General features: G+C 37.7%; 1 protein-coding gene across 2 annotated transcripts; it reads left to right on the top strand.

Moving 5' to 3' along the window:
• The first annotated feature begins 251 nt into the window (after positions 1-251).
• KLHL2_3 (Kelch-like protein 2) lies at positions 252-25,552 on the top strand. Of its 2 annotated transcripts, XM_051211439.1 has the most exons (10): positions 252-416; positions 1,074-1,299; positions 5,636-5,949; positions 15,118-15,211; positions 16,352-16,498; positions 18,991-19,278; positions 19,850-20,345; positions 22,896-23,158; positions 24,773-25,035; positions 25,125-25,552. In XM_051211439.1, the coding sequence occupies exons 2-10, from the start codon at positions 1,126-1,128 to the stop codon at positions 25,192-25,194; spliced, it is 2,109 nt and encodes a 702-aa protein (XP_051071502.1). In that variant the 5' UTR covers positions 252-416; positions 1,074-1,125; the 3' UTR covers positions 25,195-25,552. The 2 variants fall into 2 exon arrangements, with proteins under 2 accessions (XP_051071502.1, XP_051071503.1); XM_051211440.1 differs by lacking the exons at positions 252-416; positions 18,991-19,278 and having other exon boundaries at positions 1,073-1,299; positions 25,125-25,545.
• Positions 25,553-27,007: the final 1,455 nt, after the last annotated feature.

The following is a 27,007-nucleotide window of genomic DNA, read 5'->3' as shown; positions in this document are numbered from 1 at the left end:
GTATGCAACCGAGAAGATAAGCTGGCAATTCAGGAGGATCTGACTTGACTTCAAAGTTGAGCAGATGACAACGGACCTACCTTTAAGACTTCAAATTGTCAAGTAGTTCATCTGAGACATGTTGCAGATTACAGCTACAACTTAGTTAACTCCCGTATAGAGGTATTCCAGGTTGAAAATGATCTATAAGTGTTGGTAGTTTGCGACAAAAGTGCTGTGTGATCGAACTTTCTACATAATGCTCAACAGTTATATTCGTCACCATTTAAAGTACGGAAACATAATATCTGAAACTTTGCCGAAACAACATGAAGCGAGAGTGAAGAAATCAATATGTGTGTATACAAACTAGTTTCAAAGATATTGGGTATTGGATTCTATGACCTAAGTTCAAGGTTGCGCTGCCAGCTTTCAGGGTAAAGAGCAGTCGTTGTGTGCTTGTCTGTCTTTTGATCATTCTGAAGATTAAATGGACTGAGTTTTTGGCTGTTTAATTCTCTTTTAAATTTGCAAGTGAAATTTGTAGACTAGCACGTTAATTGCTTAGATTGGTGTGCTTCAATTTAATGTACTGAGTTTACGTTTCGAGACGTATATTGGCTGGAACAACCGTTCCTCAAGGTCCTACCATGCCAGACAGGTCGGTTGAAGAGCGGTAAGACTAAAAGCAACAAACCCAAGGTCCGAAGGCGATGTCGTACTGCTGACTGCACAGAGGTGTGACAGCAATAAGGTGTTTCCTTTATACAACCAGCATGACAGCGATGCTGCCTTCTCACAAGGAGGGGTGGGGCTAGAAAAGGTCGACTCTAAAAATGCACACCTTGCCCTATCCCACGGATATCCGTCTCCGGCGGTAAAGTCTCAACAAGTACGGAGCTAACACAAAAAGGTCTTGTGTGACGACCTTGTTTTTGTGTGGTCCTAGTACTACTGAGCAATTACGATCTGTAGATTAGATTTTTTTTTGTCCTTGTTGATTTCACTATTCATGTACAAACCATTGACAGTTTATTATTGTATTTTATTTGAATGCAAATATAATTGGCTAATATCTCCTCATAAACTTTTAGTGTTCGTAAATTCGCATGATTCAACTTGATTTTCAATGTGGGTTATATACTAATGATGGAGTTCGAGAGACTATCGGAAAATATATCTGAACAGCTTGTTCAGATGACGAAGTCGTTGCGGTCTTTCCGAGATCGTTCACTCTTCACTGATGTTATATTATGTGCTGGTGATGAAGAACTCCCTTGCCACAAGGCAGTACTAGCTGCTAGTTCAACATATTTCTTAGTAAGTTTCGAGGTTTTCGATTTAGAAAAATAGTTGATTGTATGACTCGACTCCTGTTTCATTTGTGTTGGTTATTCAAATCTTTTGATTGATCATGATTGTGTCAAGGGCTTCAACATTTGCGTACAAATAATGTACTTAAGTCCACCTGCCGTAACATCAGCAGCTTCATGTCTCAGTAAAACGAAATTTCGACAACTGCAAGTTCTTCCATTTGGTACATTCGATTCATCATTATTATGACATATTTTCCAATATGGTTTTATAGACTAGGCTGCTTTATTGGATGAATTGTTACTCTCTCAATAAACCACCGTTGAATTCTTTTTTCTATTTATTTGAACACATAAATATTGTTACAAGAGGGCACTAAATATACATGTGCCACACGAAATAATGGGAATTTGAAGAGAAGAGGGAAAAAAGGTTAGGAGCTTTAAAAAAAGCAATAAAGAACAGAATAAGGTAAGGTAGTGTAATAATAATAATGGTGTAAACGAAAAGGTACAATCAGAAGAATTCTTTCAGTTAAGGAAGAAGTAACCACTTTTTATGAAGAAAGTAAAAGGTTACAGCAGGATCGCCACAGGCTTCTATTCTGGGCCATATCTGATAACGTCTCTATCCACTGTGTCGCACCATCTCTCGGACCCCAGCCAGGGAGTCGTGAAGGACCAACACAAGCCAGCCCATTACAGAGTTCTTTCATACACTGACCACCTCTCCGCTTTTTCCAACCAGTCCCAGCGTCGGCAAATAATGCACGACGAGGAATTCTCTAGGACGACATTCGTAGAATATGTCCAAGCCACCGAAGTCGGTGTTTCAAGATGGTGACACCAATTGAATTATCGTCTCTGTGCCCGAACACACGATGCCGAACCTCTGTATTACTAACATGGTGTTGCCACTGGATGTCAGTAATCCTTCGGAGACAGCGATGATCGAACACACAGAGAGTCGTCTAACGTCCTCAACTCGGAGAGGCAAGGTTTCACAAGCATAGAGCAAAACTGCTCTCGCCGACGCGTTGTGGACCCGACCTTTTACAGCTAGAATAACATCACGAAGGCGCCAAAGATGGCCCAGATTGGCATAAGCCTCTCTGGCTTTCACTATTCGTGCATTGGTCTCATCACTCACACCACCACCAGAACTTATGCAGCTACCTAGATACACGAACTTCTCGACTACTTCTATCTGCTCACCATTCAGAGTGAGTACAGGATTAGAATCCTGCCAATCTTGTAGAAGCACTTTGCACTTCGAAGGTGCAAAGCTCATACCATACCTACGGACATTGATTGCCAACTGATTAAGTGCGGATTGCATGGCATGGATTTCATCACACAGGAAGACAATATCATCAGGATGGTCAAGGTCAGAAAGTCTTTCTCCAGGCAACAGATTCACACCACCATTACCTACATCCATCAGAGCTGTTTCCAGAATGTCATCGATGGTATAATTGAAGAGGAATGGTGAGATTGGGTAACCCTGCCTAACCCCACTGCTCGAATGGAACAATGGAGAGAGGTAGTTGTATGCCTTCACTCTACCTGAGGTGTTTGTATATGAAGCTTTTAAGATGTTAATAAACTTCTCAGGCACACCCTTCTTCAATAGACAATCCCAGATAACAGTCCTGTCCAACGAATCGAAGGCAGCCCTCATGTCAAGAAACACTATGATTGTTGGCCTTTGACAAGTATGACGGTGTTCTAACATTTGGTGGAGGGTGAAGATATGACCAATACACCCTCGACCAGAACGAAACCCAGCCTGCTCCTCGCGAATCAATCTTTCTCGGGTTTTGAACAACCTACGAAGTATGACGGAAGCCGATAGCTCGGACTCAATTAGAAGTAGACTTATCCCCCGATAGTTGTTACAGGAACGACGTGAACCTTTTTTAAAGATAGGGATAACTATCGACTCATTCCATGACGTTGGTACACTCTCTAGTTCCCAAACCTTTGTAAACAACGTCGTCAATTCCTTAGTCAGAAAGTCACCACCATCTTTAAAAAGAGCCGGAGGTAAGTCATCTGGTCCAGGTGATTTGTAACGCTTCAAGAGTTGGAGTTCCTTGCGGACTTCCGCCTCATTTGGTGGATCAGTCGTCACCGACCATGGAGGGCAGGACAGTCTGACCGATGTTGCCGGAGCAGCAGGCCAGTTGAACTGCCCTTCGAAGAATTCGGCCTATCGTCCAAGACGTCGATGGATGTTAGTGATTGGCATCCCGTCATCCTCACAGATTGTTTCGCTCACACCAGACTTCTAGCTGCCAGTGGCTTGGATGAGTTGGAAGAGCTTCCAGCAGTTACCAGATGCAGCTGCTGCTTCCAACTCATTAGCACGCTCCGACCACCAGGCTTGTCGGTGCTTACGCAAGCTTTGCCCAATTCCCTTACGTAGCATCCTTCGTTTGCGGTCAAACTCACGGTCACCCGGAGTAGACCGACGGGCTTCAATGAGTTGTAAGGAACCTGAAGAAGCCCAGTGCTTATAAGCGGGACGTTTCGCGAACCCACAACTGACTGTACCCACCATTTTCATGGCGTCATGCAATTGCAACCAATGCTCATCTATACTTTTCGGTGGAATAGTAGCTAGCCTACAAGCTAGCTCGGTTCGATACGTACTAGCAACAGAAGTTGCAACCAGCTTGCTAACATCAGTCCGTTGGTGGCGGTCACTTCGTTGGCCACTGAGAAGTAAGGTAAGATTGGCGCAGACCAAGGCATGATCAGAGTCCAGGTAGGTACTCCAAAAGGAGCGGCAGTCTTGAACACAACCACGCCGGCGGTAGCTGATCGCGATGTGATCAATCTGAGTCCAGGCTTGAGATGCAGAGGGAGGACGCCAGGTGGCACATCGGCGATAACTGTGCCGAAAGTTAGTACTAGCCAGAAACAGGTTGTGGTCTGTTCACAGTTGCAGTAGACGGTCCCCGTTATTTGTCCTGCGACCAACAAGTCCCCATCGGCCACCTAAACGACTCTCTTCTGTGCCTAGACGCCCGACCTGAGCATTCAAGTCTCCGGCTAGTACTACAATATCTATCGAACGCAGTTTCTGGAGAAGAACAGTTAATTGGTGGTAGAATTTATCCTTGATTGCATGACGAAAAGACATCGTTTCTCACGCCAATTTCTTCTCACTTTGATGGGACTTTCCAATCTAACAGCACATAACCGACTGTTAATGAGGATCCAATCGATTAGTGCTGCCTCAGCTCTAGCGCTTAGTGCGACACCAACTATAGCAACACCAGACGAAGATCCCACAGGGTCCCTGGATAAACGCACGTAAAACAATCTTTTGAAGCGACAGATGGAGAGCTTATTTGTAGTACTTCACTAGAGTCTTGAATACGGATCTCGGTTAGACAACAAACGTCGATATTAAGACTTTCCAAAGACATAACCAGCCCTATCTGTTGTCCGACCTGCATAAGTGTGCGGACGTTGAAGGCAGCCAGTTTGAATGGTGCACGTGGTTTCAGAAAAACTGCTTCAGTATTCGTATTTAGTGGTATCATACAATTTTCAATCAGGCAGTGACTCGAGAACGTTTAGATAGAACCGAGTTTCCAGCATAGGCGAGCTGCTGTATAAGTCGAAAAATAAGGATACACAGAGTGGGAATAAAAGAGAGTGGATAAGTGACGTGGTAAATAATAATAATGTGAATCATTTGATTGTTAATCGCAGCAAGAATAGTATTTTCCATAAATATAGATAGTTCATCATAATTGTGCGTGGGCTGTGATACTACTTGGGTGCCCAGACCGAAGCAGGTGGTTTTCTTAGGGGGCCACACCCCGAGCCTTCGACCTGAAGGCCTAATCCACAAGGCAGTGGAGCATCGTGAGGAGATGCAGTTCCATGGTAGCCGGTGATCAACGATTGGTCCATACGCCATTTGTTCCCTCAGGATACTGGAGCCCATGTGCACCATTGGTTTTGGATCCGGTTGAAGCGCCGGACATTCGCTTTTCGTCCTCTCGTTTTCTTAAACAACACCCGTGATGCGAGAAGGCAGTGAGTAGGACTTCCCTGGAAGAGGCTGTATACGCGTGGCCGTGTGAGAGTATTTCGAGAGAGAGAGAGAGAGAGGGCGAGCCCACCCCGCTCTCGGCCATACCAGGGCATTTGGGGGCCTTTTTTCTACATTTTGTAGTCCTTCGTGATTCATATTTCAAAATAAAGTAACAGTAAATTTATAGTGATGATGAAAATCAATGTTGTGAATATTCTGAAATACAGTAGCCATATATTCAGCTGTATTTAAATTCTAATACAGCTTCTATTTCTATTCATTTCTGTAGGCCATGTTTTCATCACCATATAAAGAACAACAAACATCTCGAGTTAAGTTAGATTATATTTCTCCTTGGGCTCTTCGTCGTTTGCTTGATTTTGCATATCTTGGTTGCTTAGAAATTACAGAAGCCACTGTACAAGATATATTTCTTGCTGCTAGTTTACTTGACTATCCAATAGCTATCAAATATTGTGTTGAATTCATGAAGAGTCATTTAGATGTTACAAATTGTTTAGGTATCGAGGCATTGGCTGAAATGCACAATATTACTGATTTAGCTCAATCGTCTCATAAATTGGCGGTAGAAAATTTCTCAAGGTAAAGCATTTTTTTTACTTTTCTATCTTTCGATAATGATATTAGAAGACGAAGATTATCAGAACTATGATATATTAGCGCAACTTTTCTATCTATTGACTAGTTTAAGGCTGTTCTCAAACAAGGGTACATTTACATGCTTTAACGTCTGTTAGGGTCTGATTGGATCTCGCTAATGAGTACAAAGTAGGAAAAAACATTTGCTTGATTCCGTGCATTTCGTAGTGTTAATATGTCTTTTTGAAATGTTGCGCTGAAATATTGAGTAGTTATTTTCAGAAAAAAATGGTTCTTAGGTTTACTTCAACGGCCTTCTCTGTCACATAGTCCTGTTTGGTGAAGACGCTGACAAAATGCAGAGTCTTCTGGTAGCACTGAGCAACAATGCCAGGATGTTTGGAATGCGCTTCTCTCCCTCTAAATGCAAGTTGTTGCTTCAGGACTGGTCTGCGTTAACACCTGAACTAAGGATAGGGAGTGAAGTAGTCGAACGCGTTGACAACTTCACTTATCTTGGAAGTCTGATCAGCCCTAATGGGTTGGTATCGGACGAAATCTCAGCACGGATTCGAAAAGCTCGATTGGCTTTTGCCAACTTGCGTCACCTATGGCGAAGGCGAGATATCCGTCTATCAATAAAAGGACGAGTATACTGCGCGGCAGTCCGTTCTGTTTTAATTTACGGCAGCGAAACATGGCCATTAAGAGTAGAAGACACTCGTAAGCTATTAGTATTTGACCACAGATGCCTTAGAAATATTGCTGGCGTCTGCTGGGATCACCGGGTAAGTAATAGTGAGGTTAGACGCAGGGTACTAGGGAATGATGGTAAATCAGTTGGTGAGATTGTAAATCTTCATCGACTGAGATGGTTGGGCCACGTGTTACGTATGCCTGAACACCGATTACCACGACGTGCAATGCTATCCGGTATTGGAAATGGTTGGAAGAAAGTTAGGGGCGGCCAAACCAAAACGTGGCATCAGTGCTTGAAGTCACTAACTTCTGTTCTGAGCCATGTTGGTAGATGCAGACTACTTGGTTGGGGTCCGCGTGACTATCGTAACCAATGGTTGGAGACTCTTGGTGACATGGCTCAGAATCGATCACAATGGCGTCGGTGTATACACTCCCTGTCTTCCCTTAAACTAAGAGATTAAAATCGCTTCATATCTTTCTTTCTACGAACCAATTCTTTCTTCTTGTACTATATCTCTATATGCAATCTTTCTCCTACATATTACTACCTTTGACCTAACCACTCCTATGAATCCGGTGTTCATCTTGTTGTGCTAATGCGGTATGGCAACCTGGACCGATGCACATATGTGCCTGGTCCTACGTTGTAGCTGACTGACTCATGTATAAATATACTTTCAATATGTCAAACAAATATTTTTCAGTGTATGTACTAAAATATAAACAATGTTGAAGAGTCAAAAGCAAATAGGTATCTGGGACTCTTTTGCGCATTTGTCGTCATTTTCTGAACATGAATTTCGTCTATTATTGCTTTGGTTTTGTGTGGTTTGTCAACCGTTAGTCAGAGCATGGTCATTCACTTTCAGTGCCTACTGGATTTGAGTTTTTACTCTTACTCAATAGCTCAGAATAGAAGCCCATGGGGATCCTGCTGCAACTATCTCTTTCTTCATAAAAGTGAACGTAACTTCTTTGGTTGAAGGAATTATTTCTGGTCGTATTTTTGCCAACTGAACTGTCTCCCCCATTATTATTATTATCATTTCACTCTCATACACTAATTTCTGTTTGTTGTTGTTCTTCTCTTTGTTATACGCACTTTACGTTCTCTATCTCTTTGCAACCTGTTATTGTGTGGCGCATATGTATTTGGTGCCCCCCGACCGTAGCTGCTTTTAACGTCCGAACACTGAGCCGAATAAGACAACAGGGTTCCCTAGCTAGGACTCTAGAATCTCGCACCATCGATGTGTACTGCGTCTACGAAACGCGCATCCTCACCATGCCAAAATAAAGAACCGACTCGATTTACGCTTCGTGTATCTGGAAGCCCTGATTCTGCTTCCCGTGGCCTCGCCGGCGTAGGTATAGCATTGAGTCCTAGGGCAGGACTAGCTCTCTTAGAGTGGATCCCAGTAGACAGTCGTTTGTGCGCTGTCCGACTGAACGGAACAGTAAGAGTCCGAAAAGATAGGGACACTCGTCGTTGCCTCTTCGTCATCTCTGCCTATTCTCCAACTGACTGCAGCTCAGATAATGTAAAAGATGAGTTTTACAGAAAGCTTTCCGACCTTCTTCGAAAAGCTAGACGCTCTGATGTAGTAATAGTGGCTGGTGACTTTAATGCTCAAGTAGGTAAACTAAGCGATGGGGAAAGACACCTAGGTGGATCTTATGGTGTCGTGGCTCAAAGAACAGATAATGGCGACCGTCTGTTGCAGCTATGCTCAGATAACCGCCTGTTTCTTGCAAATACTAACTTCAAGCATAAGGAAAATCATCTTTTAACATGGCGACCCCCTAATTCGTCCCAACGTTGGACCCAAATAGATCACATCGCTATCAGCCACCGATGAAGGGGCTCAATAGAAGACTGTCGCTTCTTCTGGAGCACATGCTTAGATTCAGATCATGCTCTAGTACGAGCGCGTATCTGTCTGCGTCTTACTCGACGTAAGAAAGATGCTGCAGGGAAACCTCTTAGGGTCATATTTTAATGATAGTCAAGCTAAGAGTATATTTCAGGAACAACTAGGAAAACAGTTAGGCAGCCATGTAGGTGATGCCCACCCCGATGCAGCATGAAATGATATCCGAAAAGCTGTGGAAACAGCAGTGATATCTGCTAGTAAGGTAAACCAGAAGGTTAGGGAGCAACACTGGATCTCAACAGCATCTATCTCACTGATAGATGCTCGGAAACTCATTCCACCTGGCTCTGAACATAATGAAGAGCGCAGTCAACTTAAGCGCAAGCTGACAAGAAGTCTACGCAGTGATCGCGAACAGTGGTGGGTAGCGAAAGCAAGAGAGATGGAAAAGGCAGCGGCAATAGGTAATAGCAGACAATTGTTCAGACTCGTTAAGGAAACCGGAATTAGGAACCCGACTGTTAGCGAAACAATCTCAGAGAAAGATGGACATATTATTCATTCTCAATCCAGGAGATTGGATCGATGGGCAGAACACTTTAGGGATCAGTTCAACTGGCCTTCGGCCACATTTCGGTTTCCCACGATCGGTAGTCAACCTGAATGGCAAGTTAATGTAAGTCCTCCGTCCCTTTACGAAGTTGAAAAAGCCATAGGAAATCTGAAACGAGGGAGAGCAGCAGGCCCTGACAGGTTTACCCCTGAGATTCTTAAGGATGGTGGTCCAGTATTAGCAATGAGATTAACTGAGGTCTTAGGTAGAATCTAGGAACTGGACATAATCCCATCTGACTGATCTCAATCACTGATTGTGCCAGTCTATAAGAAAGGACAAAAGTCCTCTTGTGACAATCACAGACGAATCAGTTTGACTAATATAGTGTCTAAAATATTAGCTTGAATAATACTTCGACGCCTAACTAAAGCTCGTGAAGAGCAAACTAGAGTAAACCAGGCTGGTTTAAGACCTGGACGTTGTTGTATAGACCAGATATTCACACTACGTCAGGTCCTAGAACATAGACACACATTCAGACGCCCCGCAAACGTAGTATTTCTCGACCTTAAGATGTCATTTGACTCTTTGATCGTGAGGTTCTATGGCAGTGTTTGCCACTGAAAGGAGTACCAAAGAAGTACACTAACCTTATAAAGGCTCTCTACTCAAACACAACAGGTCGAGTGAGAGGTTATGGCGAACTGTCATTAGAATTGATTGCCTCAAGTGGTGTTTGTTAGGGCTGTTCACTCGCTCCATTTTTATTTAACTTTGTCGTTGACGTGCTTTTAGAGATAACACTCTCCTCATCTAAATTTCCAGGGGTTGAACTTCTACCATGAGATTCACTTGTTGACTTAGAATATAAACGGAATACACTCATTATGACATTAAGAAAGAAAGATTATTTCAGCGAAGAGCTCTCTTTTTTTGGCGAATTCATTTTCAAAGCTGTACGATCGCAAATATATATACTTATTTTTACAGGGTGAAAAATAAGTATATATATTTGCGATTGTACAGCTTTGAAAATGAATTCGCCGAAAAGAGGACTTAGAATATGCCGACGATATAGTTCTATTTGGTGAACACGCTGACAAAATGCAGTCTTCTGACCACCATAAGCAACAATGTAAGATATCCGTCTACCAACCAAAGGACGGGTTTACTGCGCAGCAGTTCGTTCCGTCCTACTTTATGGCAGTGAAACATGGGTTATTTAAAATTGGAGGTTAACACAAGCAAGTGTCCGGTACGCGCAACACATGCTCCATTCGTCTTATATAATTCACATTGTGAATTTCATGAGATAATTCATATACATTCCTTGAAGTCATACATATCACTTCCGTATATCGTACTTTATGATGTTAAAAAATATGTACTAAGTCCACGCAACTAATGATAAAATAATTGAAATCTATTAATCTAGTTCGTTTTCGTTCAATATTTAATTTACATAATGGAATAGTACATTACTATTGTTTGGTATTTTCGAATATGTAAATTGTTGAATACATTCATTAACTTTTACATCCCTATGTCAAATGAAATACCACAAATTCTGCTGATCAATTTTTTTTGCCAATTTTACCACGATTATCAATGTTCTCGGAAATTTTAAAGTTGGTAAAAACTCCCTTTTAGTAGTTTTGTTATATTTGTGTAGAGAATATATGATAATAATTCATTTATCATAATGACAATGTTGTTAAGAAAACAAAGGATTCGGATCAATTGGTACATTTCCTAAACCTAAAAGACTAATTCTTGTTCCACATCTATTAAGCATCATCGAATTCTCAATTGCTCCATGTATTTATTCATGTAGATAATCATAACCTTAAACCGAACAGGTTATTTTTAATAGATTTGTTCGGCCTAGAGCCCTTCTAGGGTTCCAGAATTAATTACTCTTGCTAAATAAACCAAAAATCTAATTAAATAAAGAACCTCTAGTTACTTTAACACGAAAATAGAGGGAAATCACTCTCATTTGACAGGACAAGTTGGTTTTATTGTCTACATATGACCACTGATCCTGATGTAATTAAAAATTTGGAAAAGCGTCTGAAAAAGCTTCACAAAATTTACAAATAGTTACGATGCTTTAAACAAGTTACTTTTCTTTCTACTTCTGAATAAAACGAACTTATTTATGCGAAATAACAGTAATCAGATGGTGAACAGTTTAGTCCAGCTAAAAAAATCAATAGATGTAATTAAGACAATGGTACCTTGGATGCTGACAGTTAATATGATAGACGTAATCCAAAGCTACAGACCCATCCAAATCGTTTAAATCAATAGAATCCAGTGTGTTATAATTTGATTCATCATAGACGGTCCCCCCCAGTCTTCATCGTTATGTGGATCGGTGATGGAGGCTTGAAAACATCATCCTCACCATTAGTTGACTGAATGTGATTATCGTAAGAAAAATTCTGGGTCGATTCAAGTTGTTCTGCTCGAGGTATTTCTGTCATCTTAGGAATTAAAAAATGTTGGATATTAGAATTGTAATCTAAAATTACACATTATCGTTTACTTACTAGACATTTACAACAAGAAAAGTGTCTAACATTGATGCATAAATTTCATGCAAGTTATAAAAAAATCCACTCAGATTACGGAGAGCGCCTGAAGACGAAATCGTCGAACCGAGTAACATATTACCGATTCGCCAGTATAAACTGCTAAGGAGAACCCAGATTACTTACATGTTATCTTTTTTTCTTAAAGAATAATCTCGATGACATTTTTCTAAATTATATTTCAGTAGTGATCTACACTGTTATCAGATTAGTTGTTTTTAATTACAGTCTGCTAGTTGTCTTATGCATCCCAACGTCAATGAGTGTTACTTTGTAAATGGAGTTGTTGAATTTTTGATTTTTGGTTCGAAAGATAACGTTGTCCTAAAACGTCCCTTCTCTATTCGGTGCGTGGATCATTACCGTTGAAGCGTTTTTCTTAGACGTCCAGTCTGTCAAGTTCTCATTAGTCTTGTTAGCATTAAAAGATTCTCAAATTACTGTAGGCCCAGCCTAAAATCAATCACAATTATATTATAAAACTTAAACAAACGACCAACCGACAATTGACAAATACTGATTAAAACAAGTTCGAGATCTACTTTCAGGTTCTAAAGTTCTTTTTATTAGCGAAGTAGGCATATATATATATAATTTCGTTTATTGAATTTATATTCTTCTGCAAGAATGGTTACTGTTGGTTTATTAACTCTTGTAATAATAAAACAACCCTTAGTCTTTTTAAGGTTACTGCCGCTCCCAAGTCCGGATAAAGGAAGACGGTTGAACATGAGGTTAGTAATGACATTCTGTGAAAAGAACTTTGCTAAAAAAAGACGCTGGCCGGAAAAATTCATTTTATTCATTTAGACTCTGCGCCGCAACTTGAAAGGTCTCCATTTATAAGAGTTATGACGCCTCATGATAAAAGCTGAAATTATTCGAAAATCACAAAGCCGATGCCCTTTCTAACAACCAAAGCAATAATTAATATAGACACATGGAGTGTTCATACAGTGTGGGAGACCGGAATTATCATTAGGCAGTTGGGAAAATGAGAGTATACAACCTGGCAGTGCTTGAAATAAGTAACCCCATGGGGAGCAAGCTAAACAGTAAAGATAAGCTTCTGGTGGAGGTGCTATTTTACTCTGGTGATGAAAAAGAAACAGCTCACACAAGGAATTACCCTGATGCTGTTCAAAGAAGTACGAAAAGCACTTGTAGGATGGTACTCTCATGGATCCAGTATCACCAAAGCACCCTCCAAAACAAGAAAGGAATTACAATGAATGTCGTTCAGTGCTATGGGTTCACTAATGACAACAGTGAAAACGATAAAGATTAGTTTTATGAGGGGCTGCAGTCGATTGTGGAGAAATCCCTCGAATATTACCTGACCGTTCTGACAGGAGACCTAGATATCAAGATTGGAAGGGACAATAGTGAGTATGAGGATATCATGGGACGACATGAATTGGAAGAAATTAACGAAATAGTCAGGGATTTGCAGTTATGTACCTCCAACAAAATAGTTATAAATGGCACCATATTTCCCCACAGACGCATATACTAAGCTACATAGATTTCATTGGACGATACCACAGAGAACCAGATTGATCAAATTCTCATCAATGAAAAGTTCGAAAGGTTCATGGAAAACGTAAAAATAAAGAAAGGAGCTAATATAGCTTCAGATCACCACCTAGTGGTGATCCAGATGAAAATAAAGCTAATGAAGCGTTAGACAATTAGGTGGGCAAAACCACGAAAGTTTAATACAGCTTTCCGTCGAGATATTGACAAACCCAACGAGTTCAAGATGGCTCTTATCAACAGGTTCCAAGCCTTATAAAATCTACTTAAAGAAGAGGAAACTAATATGGCGAACAACTGGAAGGGGATTAAGAAAGCACTTTAACGCATGAGAAGGTTCTGGGTCGCAAGAGAAATCATCATAGGGAATGGATCTCTGTGGAAGCCCTGTGTGAGATTCAAGAAAGGAAGAACACAAAGACGGCAATTAACAATAGCCAAACAAGAACGGGGAATGTTAAGGCACAAGCTGAATACACGGAAGCTAACAAGCAAGTAATGTGGAGCATGAAAACCGACAAGCGGAAATACGTGGAAGACCTAATAGTGACAGTGGAAAAAGCTGCAAGAGAGGGAAATATGAAACAACTATATGACACAACGAAGAGACTAGTATGGAAATATAGTAAACCAGAGTGACCAGTCATGAACAAAGAAGACAAACCAATCACTGAGATTCAAGAACAGCTGAACAGGTAGGTAGAACGCTCTGAAGAATTCTTGAGTAAATTAGCCCCACTCACCCATCGAAGAAGCACCTACAAAACTTCCCATAGATGTAACCGTATCAGCAACTGAAGAAATCGGGATGGTTATCAGACAAGTCAAGAATGGCAAAGCAGCAAGACTAGACAGCATACCAGCCGAAGCACTGAAGTCAGATGTAGAGGTAACTACAAAAATGTCCCACATTCTCTTCAAAAGCTGTGGAAGAAAGGACAAGTACCAATAGACTGGAATGGATGATACCTTATCAAGATGCTGAACAAAGGAAGTCTTTGTAAGTGTGAGAACTAAAATGGCAACACTGCTATAATTGCCAAGAAATGTTTTTAAGAGTGTTGTCAAACCAAATGAAAGATTCAGTAGATCCTAAACTTGAGAACCAACAATCTGGCTGTCGTAAGAGTCGATGCTTTACTGACCAAATCGCGACTCTGTGGATCGTTGTTGAACAATAAATGAAATATAATTCATCACTATGCATAAACTTTCTTGACTATGAGGAAACATTTGACAGTGTGGGTGGGAGGACCTTATCGACCCTTCTTCGACATTGTCTTATGCATAAAGTATCATAATCATGCGGAATTCCTACAATGAACTACACTGCAAAATCGTGTATGAACGGCAGTTAACAGATATATTTCAAGTGAAGACCAGTGTCAGACAAGGCTGCTTACTATTTCCTTTTCCCTTTCTCCTGGTTATTGACTAATTTATAAAGATCAAAGCTCAAGGGAAGCATGGAATACAATGAACATCTTGGGTGTAACCTCCGCAACTGGCCTAGCTCTTCTATACCATACACGGCAGGTGAAGACAACTAGTGTAGCAGGAGCATCTGCAGTAGTAGGTCTCAACATTCACAAGGGAAAAAGCAAGATACTAAAATTCAACCAAATCACTTAATGGAGAATCTCTGGAAGCAGTTAAAACTTAAGTACCTGGGCTGTATCATCGGTAAAGGGGGTCTAATGCAGATGTGAAAGCAAGAATCAGGAAAAAGGGCAGCATTTCATCGGTGTTTTGGAATATTAGATTTCTAACTGGTGATGCTCATAGATTTGTGCACATGTACATGTCTAGTCAGTACTACTATGACAAGTATGCAAATTGTACTAAAGAAACTCAGTATTATTGTTTATTATGCTTAAGTTCTTATTTCCTGTGTTTATGATAACAGCTTACTAAGAGAATCTAACGAATGGACCAGTTTGCCTATTTCGACTGTCATTTCATATATCTCTTCAGATGACTTGGATGTACCTTCGGAACAAGTGAGTCCTACGATTGTTGTTAGTTAGAGTAAATATTTAAATACGACCTTTCATATGAATAAAATTTTATCAATTGAGAGATATTAGATATATGTAACTACCAATATATCTTTTATCCTTTAACAATTATTGTACATTGCTAGTTATCCTTGTTCACAATTTTTAAGTACAACAAACTTAAATGCGACTCTACCCAATGGTTTAACAAACACAACAGTTTGATATTCTTAGAGTTTTTACCTACTCCGTTAGATTTTTTTCAGAGGTTTTCTTCACCTTAAATGGATAAAGATAATATCTGGAATTAAGTTGTAATAATCATAAAACTGGATTGGCCGAATGCACATCTTCGTATTTGTTGCTTAATTTATCGGATTTTCAATAGGAAACCCGTAATTTACAAAGCCTAATGATTTTTTGGTAAATAAAACCAATTAATGACTTTGAAGGATTGTTATTCATTGTTATCAATTGTAGAAAGCTAAATTAGTCTTTATAAACCAATGCCGATTCTTATCCTATGACCTGGAGCCAATGTGAATTATTTTTTAAGGTGTCAAGATTGGATACTACTAATAAATCTTAAGTGTCCAATCAGAGAAGAATAACATTTGTTAATAGTTGTTCTTTAATGTAAAGTGGCCGTAAACTAACCAATCTTTTAGAATTACATATCAAATTAACAATGTATTTCTTGAATATTGGGGAAAATAGACTTGGTAATGTAAATTCTAACCTACCATTACTAGAAAAGCTTCGAATTATCCTGTTTTTGATATTCTGGGTTGAATTTCGATCAGTCTTTGTTGGTGTATGTGCATCACATCTCAGCCCTGAATATTACTATGTGATGATATAAGCATCATACCCGTTGAACAAGTTAGTGGATATCTAAACTCAGTAGCTCAGTGGACAGCACGTTGGTGTCTGAAGCGAAATTTACTACATTCGGGTCTCAATGTAAATATCAATACTGGGATGCACGTACATTCAGCTAATGAGTCCTAAATAGGACGAAGTGTGGATCCTGGAGTTAACTGCTAGCCGCAGTCCATTTATTCCATAGAAATACTGTTATAATTGCTACTACTTTTATATATTCAAGCGTTTTCATTCATATCTTCTTGAATCGTATTTTAGTTTGTATGGGATGCTTGTATTAATTGGGTCGACCAGTCTTCTGAAACACGAATTGTCTACCTCCCTCAACTACTGTCACATATTCGTTTGAAATATTTGGAAAAAGAAATGTTGGAAATTCAATTACAAGAAAATCCTTTAATTATTGTAAGAATACTTTACTTATATACAGCGAATGATGTATATAATTGAGTTCACAAAGCAGAATGTCATCTATATACTCAAAGATTTTTTTTTTGAAAAGGAAGCTAAATAACTAACGAGCTCAAGAAAACCAGAGACTATTAGTCGACTGCTATGCTATTCTTTAGAACTTAGTATTGCTCAATTGTTGGATTCCGGAATTAAGATCAGGACCTTAATTTTCGTTTGTAGACAGTATAACGTTAAATCACTGAGAGGAAATCCATTTTACTTCACTGCTCTCACAGTCAATCTCGTCATACTGCCAACCTCCTGTAATTTACAGATTCGGATTTATTATTAAAACATAGTGGGTTTTTATCCTCTAATGAATGTTTCAAAGAATCCGAACAAACCCAAATAACACTTTTGCTGCTCTGAGAAAAAGTAAAACTGTACGATCAACTGAATTTTTTCAAAGTCATAATTTAATCATTCGATGTCTCCCAGTAGCGACTGTTGGTTATCTTGGGCTATCTAGCTTGCGTATATCCGATTTATACATAAATTCATAAGAAAAAGTATATAAAGCGGAATTATTCCTCTGTAATGTTCTATCATGTCATACTGGGATGTTAAGTTCTTAATATGTATGTTTATAATAATAAATATATTCTTTTCATCTTTTTGGCTTAAAGTCCTCATTCTTACCTCGTATTATTGATAAAGTAAATTGTGACACAAGTTTGCATATGTAGTTATGCTAATATTGGAGTTCGGGCTACACACATCCTGATCTCAAGTGATCAGTCATACGTCTTTGCATACTAATGAATGTTTTTCACTTCAACCTAGTAGATAATCCTTTTTCATTTAACGCAATGAGTGCTTAGTTCAAATCTCAATGAGAATACAATCACTCACCGCGTTATAGGTACATATATATATCAATGAGTTCCAAATATGGAGAAGTGCAGGTTACTGTGTTTCAGTTCTAATCGTTAAATGTACAATGAAGATGAAAATACAGTCGACATCAAGGCTGATTGACTGATCCACGCCAATGAGATAACTGTATTCTATATATGAATAATTTAGGTGATACAGTTGAAAATTGATTACGATGGTTCTGACCCATCGTTTATCTCTTTCTAATCCTAAAATTTACATTTGTCTAATTCTTTTTCTTCTCACATTTTATCAGTCTTTTTAAAACTTATGAATGTTCAATTCTTGCTTCTAAACTTACTTTAGGGCTTGGTATCACTGTCCATCCTTTACTTTTCCTCTTGTTGACTTCTATTAGTTATGTTGATGTGTAGAGTATAACAACTCAGGTTGATACTAATTTGTGCCAAGCCCTACATTTTTAATATTTATCTACCAATAAAACCCGTATGTCAAAAAGGATTGGTCAATTCAATGTTGAATTTCAAGAACGAAAAAAGTACATAGATTTAGTTTGTCTGTTTATTGATCATTCGAGTGAATAATATAAATGACCTTATTTCCCCTTTTCTTTTATTCCACTTACAGTGAATGATTATTTTGCACACAGACATTATTTAAATTTATACGGATTTTTCTCTACATAATTTTCATTCACACCAATTTTGTTAATGGTGAAATATACAATTAGGTCACTGATTACATTCATCAGTCACCTTTCACTTTGGGATGTCCATTATACTTGTTCGTTTCGTAGTGTATAAGTTTTGGTATAAATTTATATCTTGGTGTAAATATATACAAGTTTTAAACAATACACCACATAATTCTTATTGGTATATAAACCTAATAAAACTCAGTAAATCTTTAAATATAGTTTTATAAACTTTTTACAGACTACAACATATATTAGAATGTTTAGATATCCCTATTTTATTAAATGTACAGTTGAGACTCATTTTCTTGTGCATATTTTGACTCGATTACAATTTTAAGCATATAACCTTATAAGCGAACTAGTTTTTATTTAAAAAGGCCACACGAACGCAGATACACTAAGTCTAGGGGGCTGTATAATATTCAAAATGCAAAAATATTTAGAATTGGAATGCTGACAAGTATCACTCACTAATGAAACTAGCGTTAATTTTGATTACAAATAAGTTTTCTAGAAAAAGAAGTGGCAGTTTCCAAGGCGAAGTGACTAGAATCTCTAGATTTAATCGCCCGTTTGTGTAACAATTCTCATAATTATATAGTTTGGAGTGTAAACTACAACCTCAGCTTATCTGGTTTAGTCATGAAATATGGTGTTAAGTTATGTGGACCAAAGCAGTACCTGTCTGTACTTAATATAAATTTATGTGTATTTGGATTCTACCAGATTATGCTACTCCATATATTTACAATCCTTATCACGGTCCTTTTTGTCTGAATATTTCATGTTGCTACTCTTCTCAGAAATATTCTGAAAAACATGTTGATGATTGCCTAGAATAGTTTTGATTTATTAAGCGATTGTAAATTTTTGGAGAAAAGTAATCAAACTTTTAAATGAATCGTTTTAGGAATGCAAAATTGCTCAGAATATCATCAGATATTTTCTTCACAACGCTTATAACGGTGATGATAATCCATCAATGTATGTCAACAATTTACCAGCTCGCCTAGCTACACTGAAACATCCTACGTTAGTTGTTTTAGGTGGTCTCAATACATGCATTTTAAATTGTATGCAGTCATTTTCACCATCTAGAACAGTATGGCATACTTGTCCTTCTATGCCCGTGGATAGTTTAGCGTGGTTCTCTGTGTCTGTCATTGCAAATACTCTATTTGTTATTGGTGGAATTAAAGTGAGTTTTCTATTTGAATTTTTCAAAATAGTCACCAAGCTAGAATATTATTTGAAAAGATTTAGTGTTTTTATATATTTTGATTTTTTTTATGATTGCAAGCAACCACTAGGATGTTGTTTTCGGTCCGAGTTCTAGATGAATTTTTATTCATAAACAAGTTTTCCTGCGGTCTCGAGAACATTCACATTGTCTTCCTGTAACGTTCACTCCTGAGTCGTTAGTAAAGCTCATTAGCGATTGAGGACAATCCTGTATCAGCTACCACCGACTGACTAATTTATATAATTATTTCGCTTTTTATCAAGCAAAATTCTATAAATTTACATAACTTTCGTAGTGTAGTCTAATAATTACTATCTTCCAGTTTCTCTCTCATTGTTATCTATAGTGATAACTGATATTCATCACTTTATCTTTTATGTAACTTTGATTTGGTATTTTAGACACGACTTTTACAGGTTTAAATCCCGTTCTATCTACCAACGGTTAAGCAGTCATATAGTTTGGTTAGCCACCATACACTAGATGTACTTCATAGCCTATTAAATCAGTTTGTTTCTTCCCATAGGCCGGTACACTCATGGATTCAGTGTATGCGTATTCACCCGTTCGATCTTCATGGAGTCAACGCAAATGTATGCCGCAGGCGAGGGCTCGGCATTTTTCTGTTTCTGTTGGTAGCCGGTACATTTTTGTATTCGGTGGTGTAACAATGTCTATAAGCTCTAATCATCGACATCATTCATCAGATCGTGTAATTATGAATCATTTACAAGAAACTAACCCTTCGTCAAACAGGCGGAATTATGTTTCCTCGCGATTGTCAGCATTCAACCCAGTAACTGAATTAGATATTCCTACATTGAATTTTGAAAAATCCATCATTCGATATGATATCTGTAGCGATACATGGCTTAATGTAGGAGAAACGGATAATCCAAGACTAGAGTCACATGTAGTCTTGATTAATGAATCGAATGAGAATGCAAGTTTCAATCTACAACCATCTGATGGAATTCATGAGACGGATAGTGAACAAACTTCATTACGTTCAGATTTATCAGGTAAAGCTTTGTTGTAAAAAATTGAATGCATTACGATCATGATACTACTATTTTATGTCTCATGTTGCTGTCTTAACTAATAGATTTTCTTGTTGCTCGAATCGATCACATTATCATGCATTATATTTATTAATGGCAAATAAAATTCCCTATAATACCATTATATATGTACAACGAATGTAGATTCTGTTCTTGGTTAAGTTTATTTCAAAAACTTGTTCAGATATATCTTATAGTTCTGGAAATTTTATTATCGATACTTTCTTATGTAACATTTGTAACCAACATATTTATAGATTTCCAAATCTCAGTAACAACTGGTTTGTCAAATAGTTTATGGTCTTTAAATAAAAATTTGGAAATTGGTTCATTTTAAGTGTATTTTTTCCATAGACTAATACCAAATGAAATACTTGGTGTAGTGAGATGTTTCGTACTAACTCATCTGGATTACACCTTCATGACTACACACAATATCGAACTCAAAACCTTCAAGCACGATATACTTAGATTACTGAATATTCGTTAACAGAATCACTGAATTCCCAATATTGTACAACCATCATCTGATTTCTTCAATGAGTGATTGGTTCAATCACACTTCTCTATCCATCTCTACTTCACTAAGAATGTCGCGCAAGATATTCAGCCTGCAAATCTAAATTATTTTATGTGAACCTGGTCTCTTGCCTTTCAGTGTTTGACTGCTTAAGTATACTGTTTCATAACGCTCACCGTAGTTTCTGTTCCATAAGTCCAATCGTTATTCTGGAAAATGACTTCATTTCACTACTCCTAATGTGGAATGTTCCATATACATATGTATATGCTAAGTCAGCGGATGATCAATTTGATCCGGTAGTAACACTGGCCATTAAGGGTGAAAGATACTCGTAAGTTACTAATATTTGACCACAGATGCCTTAGAAATATTGCTGACGTCTTCTGGGATCACCGGGTAAGTAATAGTGAGGTTAGACGCAGGGTATTAGGGAATGATGGTAAATCAGTTGGTGAGATTGTAAATCTTCATCGACTGAGATGGTTGGGCCACGTGTCGCGTATGCCTGAACACCGATTACCACGACGCGCAATGCTAACCGATGTTGGGGATGGTTGGAAGAAAGTTAGGGGCGGCCAAACCAAAACGTGGCATCAGTGCTTGAAGTCACTAACTTCTGTTCTGAGCCATGTTGGTAGATGCAGACTACTTGGTTGGGGTCCGCATGACTTTCGTAACCAATGGTTGGCGACTGTGGGTGACATGGCTCAGAATCTATCACAATCGCGTAGGTGTAAACACTCCCTGTCTTCCCTTAAACTAAGAGATTAAAATCGCTTCATATCTTTCTTTCTACGAACTAATTATTTCTTCATGTACTATATCCTTATTGCAATCTTTCTTTTATATATCATCACCTCTGAATTAACTACTTTTATGAATCCGGTGTCCATCTTGTTGTGTTAATTAGGTATGGCAACTTGGACCGATGAATATATGTGCCTGGTCCTACGTTGTAGCTGACTGACCGGCCTAATGTAGTTCCATTTGGTTAAACATAAAATGGAGATGAGGAATGATCCAGAACTGAAGTTAGAATAACTAAAAACAGAAAGTGACCAATGTTGTTTTTGTTACCATTATTATTATTGTGGTGACCACAAAGCACTTGAATGATTGTAGGTCAAGTCAATGGATAAGAATGAAGTGGCTTTTTTTGTAGATAGTGTTCTACAAAATTGTCATCATCCAGGAAGACGTTTCATGTGTTTTAAAATACACTGGTCTCGATGTTGTTACATAGTTGTATCAGTTGGTGTCTACAGTGAACAATGGTAACAAAAATACAGGAATTCGATGAAACGGTTCGATTTTCGATGTGTTGCTACATTCTAGACTAAATTAGATGACTTCAAAATTTAAAACAAAATGCTATATATAGAGACCTGTTTACAGTGAAAGCAAATCTGATGATCTTATTAAAGCCTAATCGTATGTGATATTATAGTTAAGGATCTCTAGTTACATAAGCCACTGTAGTTTCATTCGTTTACGATCTTTTTTACTTACATGTATTACATGCATATATGACAGATGGGGTATAAGTCATTGTTTAGGGAATGGATCTTTACACGTTATATCATAATTTTGAAAACTGGTTAATACCGTAGTGTATGAACTCGTGTATCATTGTTTGTTTATATGAACAATACAAAGTGTAAGTTTAAATCCATATTTTTAGAACAATAGTCGGTTAGTATCATCAAGGTGCATTCCGTATATGATGTGGTTACCGTATTCATTGTGAAATAAGTTATTGAATCTGAGTGTCAGCATTTTTAGGAAATAAAGTAGAAAAGTGATACCATTATTTATGTGTTTGTAGTGGCGAAAAGAATTTGATAAACGATATGATCAATATATCTTCATAATTGTAGGCTAATGGCATCAGTGTTTAGGTTTGGGAATATATTTTTCCATATGTTAATAGTGTTCAATTCCATTTTAACAGTTTATTTAGTAGTTATTCCGATTTCTTATAATATTAGATAACACATCAGTTTCAGAAAATAATATTACCAACAACAGTAATGGTACTAATCAAACCAATAAAACCCGTCGAAGAAATAATTCTATGAATGTAAATTTTGAACGTGTTTTTGTTGAAATCGGTGGAATAACTGAAACACAACCACATGGTACGGATCAGGTTGCTTTTTATCGTTTACGTCCTGATTATACAGTATTTTGCACCGCGGATTACATAAAACTCCCACAACAAGTTCGCTATGTGAACTGTTGTGTGCATCAAGTAAGTTGGTTGTTAACTTTCTTTTTTTCGTATATGAGTAGTTTGTGGATAAACAATAATTCCAACTTTATCGTGACATGCAATTTTTCTGGTTCACAAAACTCCTTCATTTCGTCCGGATAAAATATTCAATTATAACTAGTTAGTCACGATGTTTGCATCTCTTCAATTAATCTTTAGAGTTTTTTCTTAATCTGAGCCATGGAAACAAATTTCACTCTTGTCTATTAAAGTCTATGAGAAAGTTAAGATTAATGTTTAACAACTTCATTTTACATGACTTTAGTGACAAGAATACGACCATTTACTAATAGAAAGTGAAGAACATCTCGCTTTTCCGATACTTTTTAAAATTTTCTTCCTTTTAACTTTTGTCCATAGTATCTTTCACCAATTGATAACCAGTCTCATGTTACCTAGTCATTAATGTTGAATGAGTTTTTTAATGGCAACATATCTGCATATGAAACTGGATGAATGTGGTTCGAACCCTACGGGATAATTGCAGACATGTCTAGTAGATAGGTAGAAACTAAGACGAGCTTTCTCCTACCTACCCTCAACCATCATAGCATCTTTGTCTTTATTCAATCTCTATCTTATTAACATCTATGTTAATATCAAGTTTAGTAACTTTTACTTAATGTTTGAGTTTTAACATTTTTTGTCATCAACAATAGTATTTTAAGTCTTTAGACGTTTCCGAATGTATTACACTTTATACCTTTGGTGTTTTCTATATTTAGGTTTGTAAATTAGGGTTTAACTAGAGATTTATTCATGTTCATATAACACTTTCTGGTTGTTATCCTTATTGATAAAATCGAAATTTCGAACTACTATATTCTCCTTACTTTATTTGTAAAGCGAGCTGGCTTTTTCTTTGTCACAACTACATTAACTCCTCATTGTGACTAAAAAAGCAGCCGTTTGTTTTTATAACCCTCTAAATTTATTAAAAACTAGTGGATTAATAAAGTCGCTAAACCGTATACTGTAGTGAATCCAACGTATATCAGAGATATAATGTGTTTGATGAAGGGATATAAAGTATCGCTTTTGCTAAAATCAGTGTGCTTATAAACGTTTTCTTGTTTAGCCATTCTATAACTTATTTGCTAACTGGTTCTTATTCAGTCAGAGTAAACAATTGGATCTTCACAACGGTCATCAGGTGTGTCTGAAATTTGGTTAAAATAAGTCATAATTTCGATCCCTGAATATTTTCTCCTTATGACACTTTCTGTATATATTTGTGCAGTGATAGGACGTTCACTTAGTAGTTAATGAACTCGATTTGTAACTGTTAGGTAGCAGGTTTTAGTCATTTTTTATTTACTTCGGGTTGTGGTATTGTATCACTATAACTTATGCCTACAGTGTTTCTCAAATACGAGTAATAAATCCGCGCCTAGTAATTAAGTTAATGCTTATCTGTCCAGTGACTAAATAAAAAATGAATTTAGTAGCAATCTTGTGTTTTATAGCTCTACAAAAGTCGTACATATTGCTGGAATCCCCATTTTTATAAACATTAATTTAATGTTGTATAGTCTGTCTTAATGATGATTCGTGGTCGCTTTCCCCACATATACGTCGCCTATTTTTTCTTAGAATACCAACCTGGTGTATATATTTTGGGAATCAACAAGTGAATTGTCAGTTTTGGATCTTCGTCGTCACACACTACGCTCACTAGCTCCCTTGGTTTCTTCCTCCACTTCATCTCCAAACGAAGCGCGGATATATGCTGGGTTATCGTGGGTCGGAGAGCATTTATATGTGGTTGGAGGATTTAGTGAGTTTGTTGGTGATGATCGACGTCCTACTGTTCCACGAGATGATGTCCACTGTTATGATCCGACGACGAACACATGGTATGTTTTGTTTAGTTAACATAATGCTGTATTTCGTTGTTACTGAATTACTGACTAGTGTTTTTCTTTTATTAATTTATTTACTGCAGGTCCTGCATTAAAGTTCTAAATACAACAGTCCCTCGAGCTATCTTCGGTTGTGTTTGTCTCAATATGTGATACACCAATATTAGGGTTGTACGAACTTCCATATCCTATATATATATCATAACAAGAAATATGTTTATTTGTATACCTATTACTATTTTAATGTGATACTTCCTAATCGTAGGACCTAAATATAAGGATATTTTCTGTTCACTTATTTTCATCTGTGATTTTTCTTCCTTTGAATTTTAACTGTGTCCATAATGCGACGACATATATTTGCTCTTTAACTTGCCAAATTATTTCCTCATTTTAATTGTCCCGCTGGTTCGGGTCGCACATTTCTTCTATGAGATATCACTTAGGTATTATAATCATCAGAGTGTTATCCATAAAAATGCATTTATACTGTTGTCAAGTTAATTTCGTTGTTTTTCATTTATCTAATAATGGAAGCATCTATGTACGTCTTGTCAGATTATTTATTTATGGTATAGGACTCAATAGTTTTCTTTAGGAATGACCTTATTTTGTAGTTATTTAATGATGCATGGCACTATCATTCCTATAATTGTCTGCTCATAGTTTGGAGCAGTAGAATTGCGGCTAATTGGTCAAAATATTTGACTTTCAATATCCAGGTAGAAGGTTCAGACCTCACCCCATCTACCTTGGTTTCAGCACTAGATTTTATCATTGCCTCTCATGCTTAAAACGTGACTCATATCCAAATATATAAAGTTGACTCAGTGAACTACTTTACTATTTATATTATCCTGAGAGACTAATAGGGATACGAATCAATTTTTCCGTTCTGATTGAGTTCACGCTAGTTTTGAGCGACGCTCATAACTGGTGAAATGCAGCCATTGATTTTAGTATCTAGCTACCTGATTTGTTCGATATTTTAATGGGCAGAAGACTAAGGAGATATGATTCATTTAAAATTTCACATCACGTAACTAGGATTCGGATTTCATGTGTAAACATTGCAAGGGCTGTAGACATTATAAGTTTTTAGCGGATACTCAGGATTGGTATTTCCAAAGATGTATAATCTTAAATTACATGAAGTGACGGCCCCTAACGTCTCAGGTAGTTGTGCGGTTTGGGAGTATTTTACCGTGTGAAGAAATTCCCTACTAGTATAACACTGAATTACTGCCTAATATTATTACCTTTAAGTAAGTCTAGTACCAGAAGTGGTTTCCGTCCTACGAACTGCCTGAAGCTATATTCGAATGAACTGATTCTACGTTGTAGATGTTCGAAATCCCATAGTCGTGGCCAGTTGTTTCAAACTGCAGATAGGATTTCAAATCCAAGGTGATATCAGTCGTATATATGGCAGATAGTAGTCTTATATCATAGTCGCTTGGTTTTCTACTACAGAGAACAGCAGAAACAAACCAAGGATGAAGTATTGGAATGTATCCTAGGAGAAAACAAGTAAGGTATTGCTGGTAACTTTGAAACACTGCTTAGCCCTCAAGAAGAGATTCCGCATATTTCACAAGATCCAGTATAAGTATACACTTTTTCACTAAAAGCCATTGACATGAGTTTATACTGTCCTTTTTTACCCTTGCATCAAACATTCAAGTTGATGGTGGTTCGGAATGACACAATCTAACCTCTTGTGGCCCGTGTATGCTTACAACATGCCGTACAAAAGTAATTGTTGCCTGGTCTTAAAAACATTCGCTTGATACTTGCCTGAAAGAAATAAACCTTCCAAGCAGTCGTAGGGCAAGTGGCTTTCAAACTTCGAAGAATATGAGGATTATCAACGCAACCTCAGGAAGTGGCCAATTCCGTTGTTTTCAAACTCCGGTTCGGTATGATGTCTGTACAGACTCTTAAAGCTGTTATTTAAGTTAATTAA

This window comes from Schistosoma haematobium, chromosome ZW (assembly GCF_000699445.3).
Source record: "Schistosoma haematobium chromosome ZW, whole genome shotgun sequence".
NCBI lineage: Eukaryota > Metazoa > Platyhelminthes > Trematoda > Strigeidida > Schistosomatidae > Schistosoma > Schistosoma haematobium.
This window is presented reverse-complemented; position numbering and strand designations above follow the sequence as displayed.

Coding starts and splice junctions, on each gene's coding strand:
- KLHL2_3 (XM_051211439.1), top strand. CDS start 1,126: ATGATGGAGTTCGAGAGACTATCGGAAAATATATCTGAACAGCTTGTT. Junction 5,950..15,117: donor GCGGTAGAAAATTTCTCAAG/GTAAAGCATTTT, acceptor TTATGATAACAG/CTTACTAAGAGAATCTAACG. Junction 15,212..16,351: donor TGGATGTACCTTCGGAACAA/GTGAGTCCTACG, acceptor ATCGTATTTTAG/TTTGTATGGGATGCTTGTAT.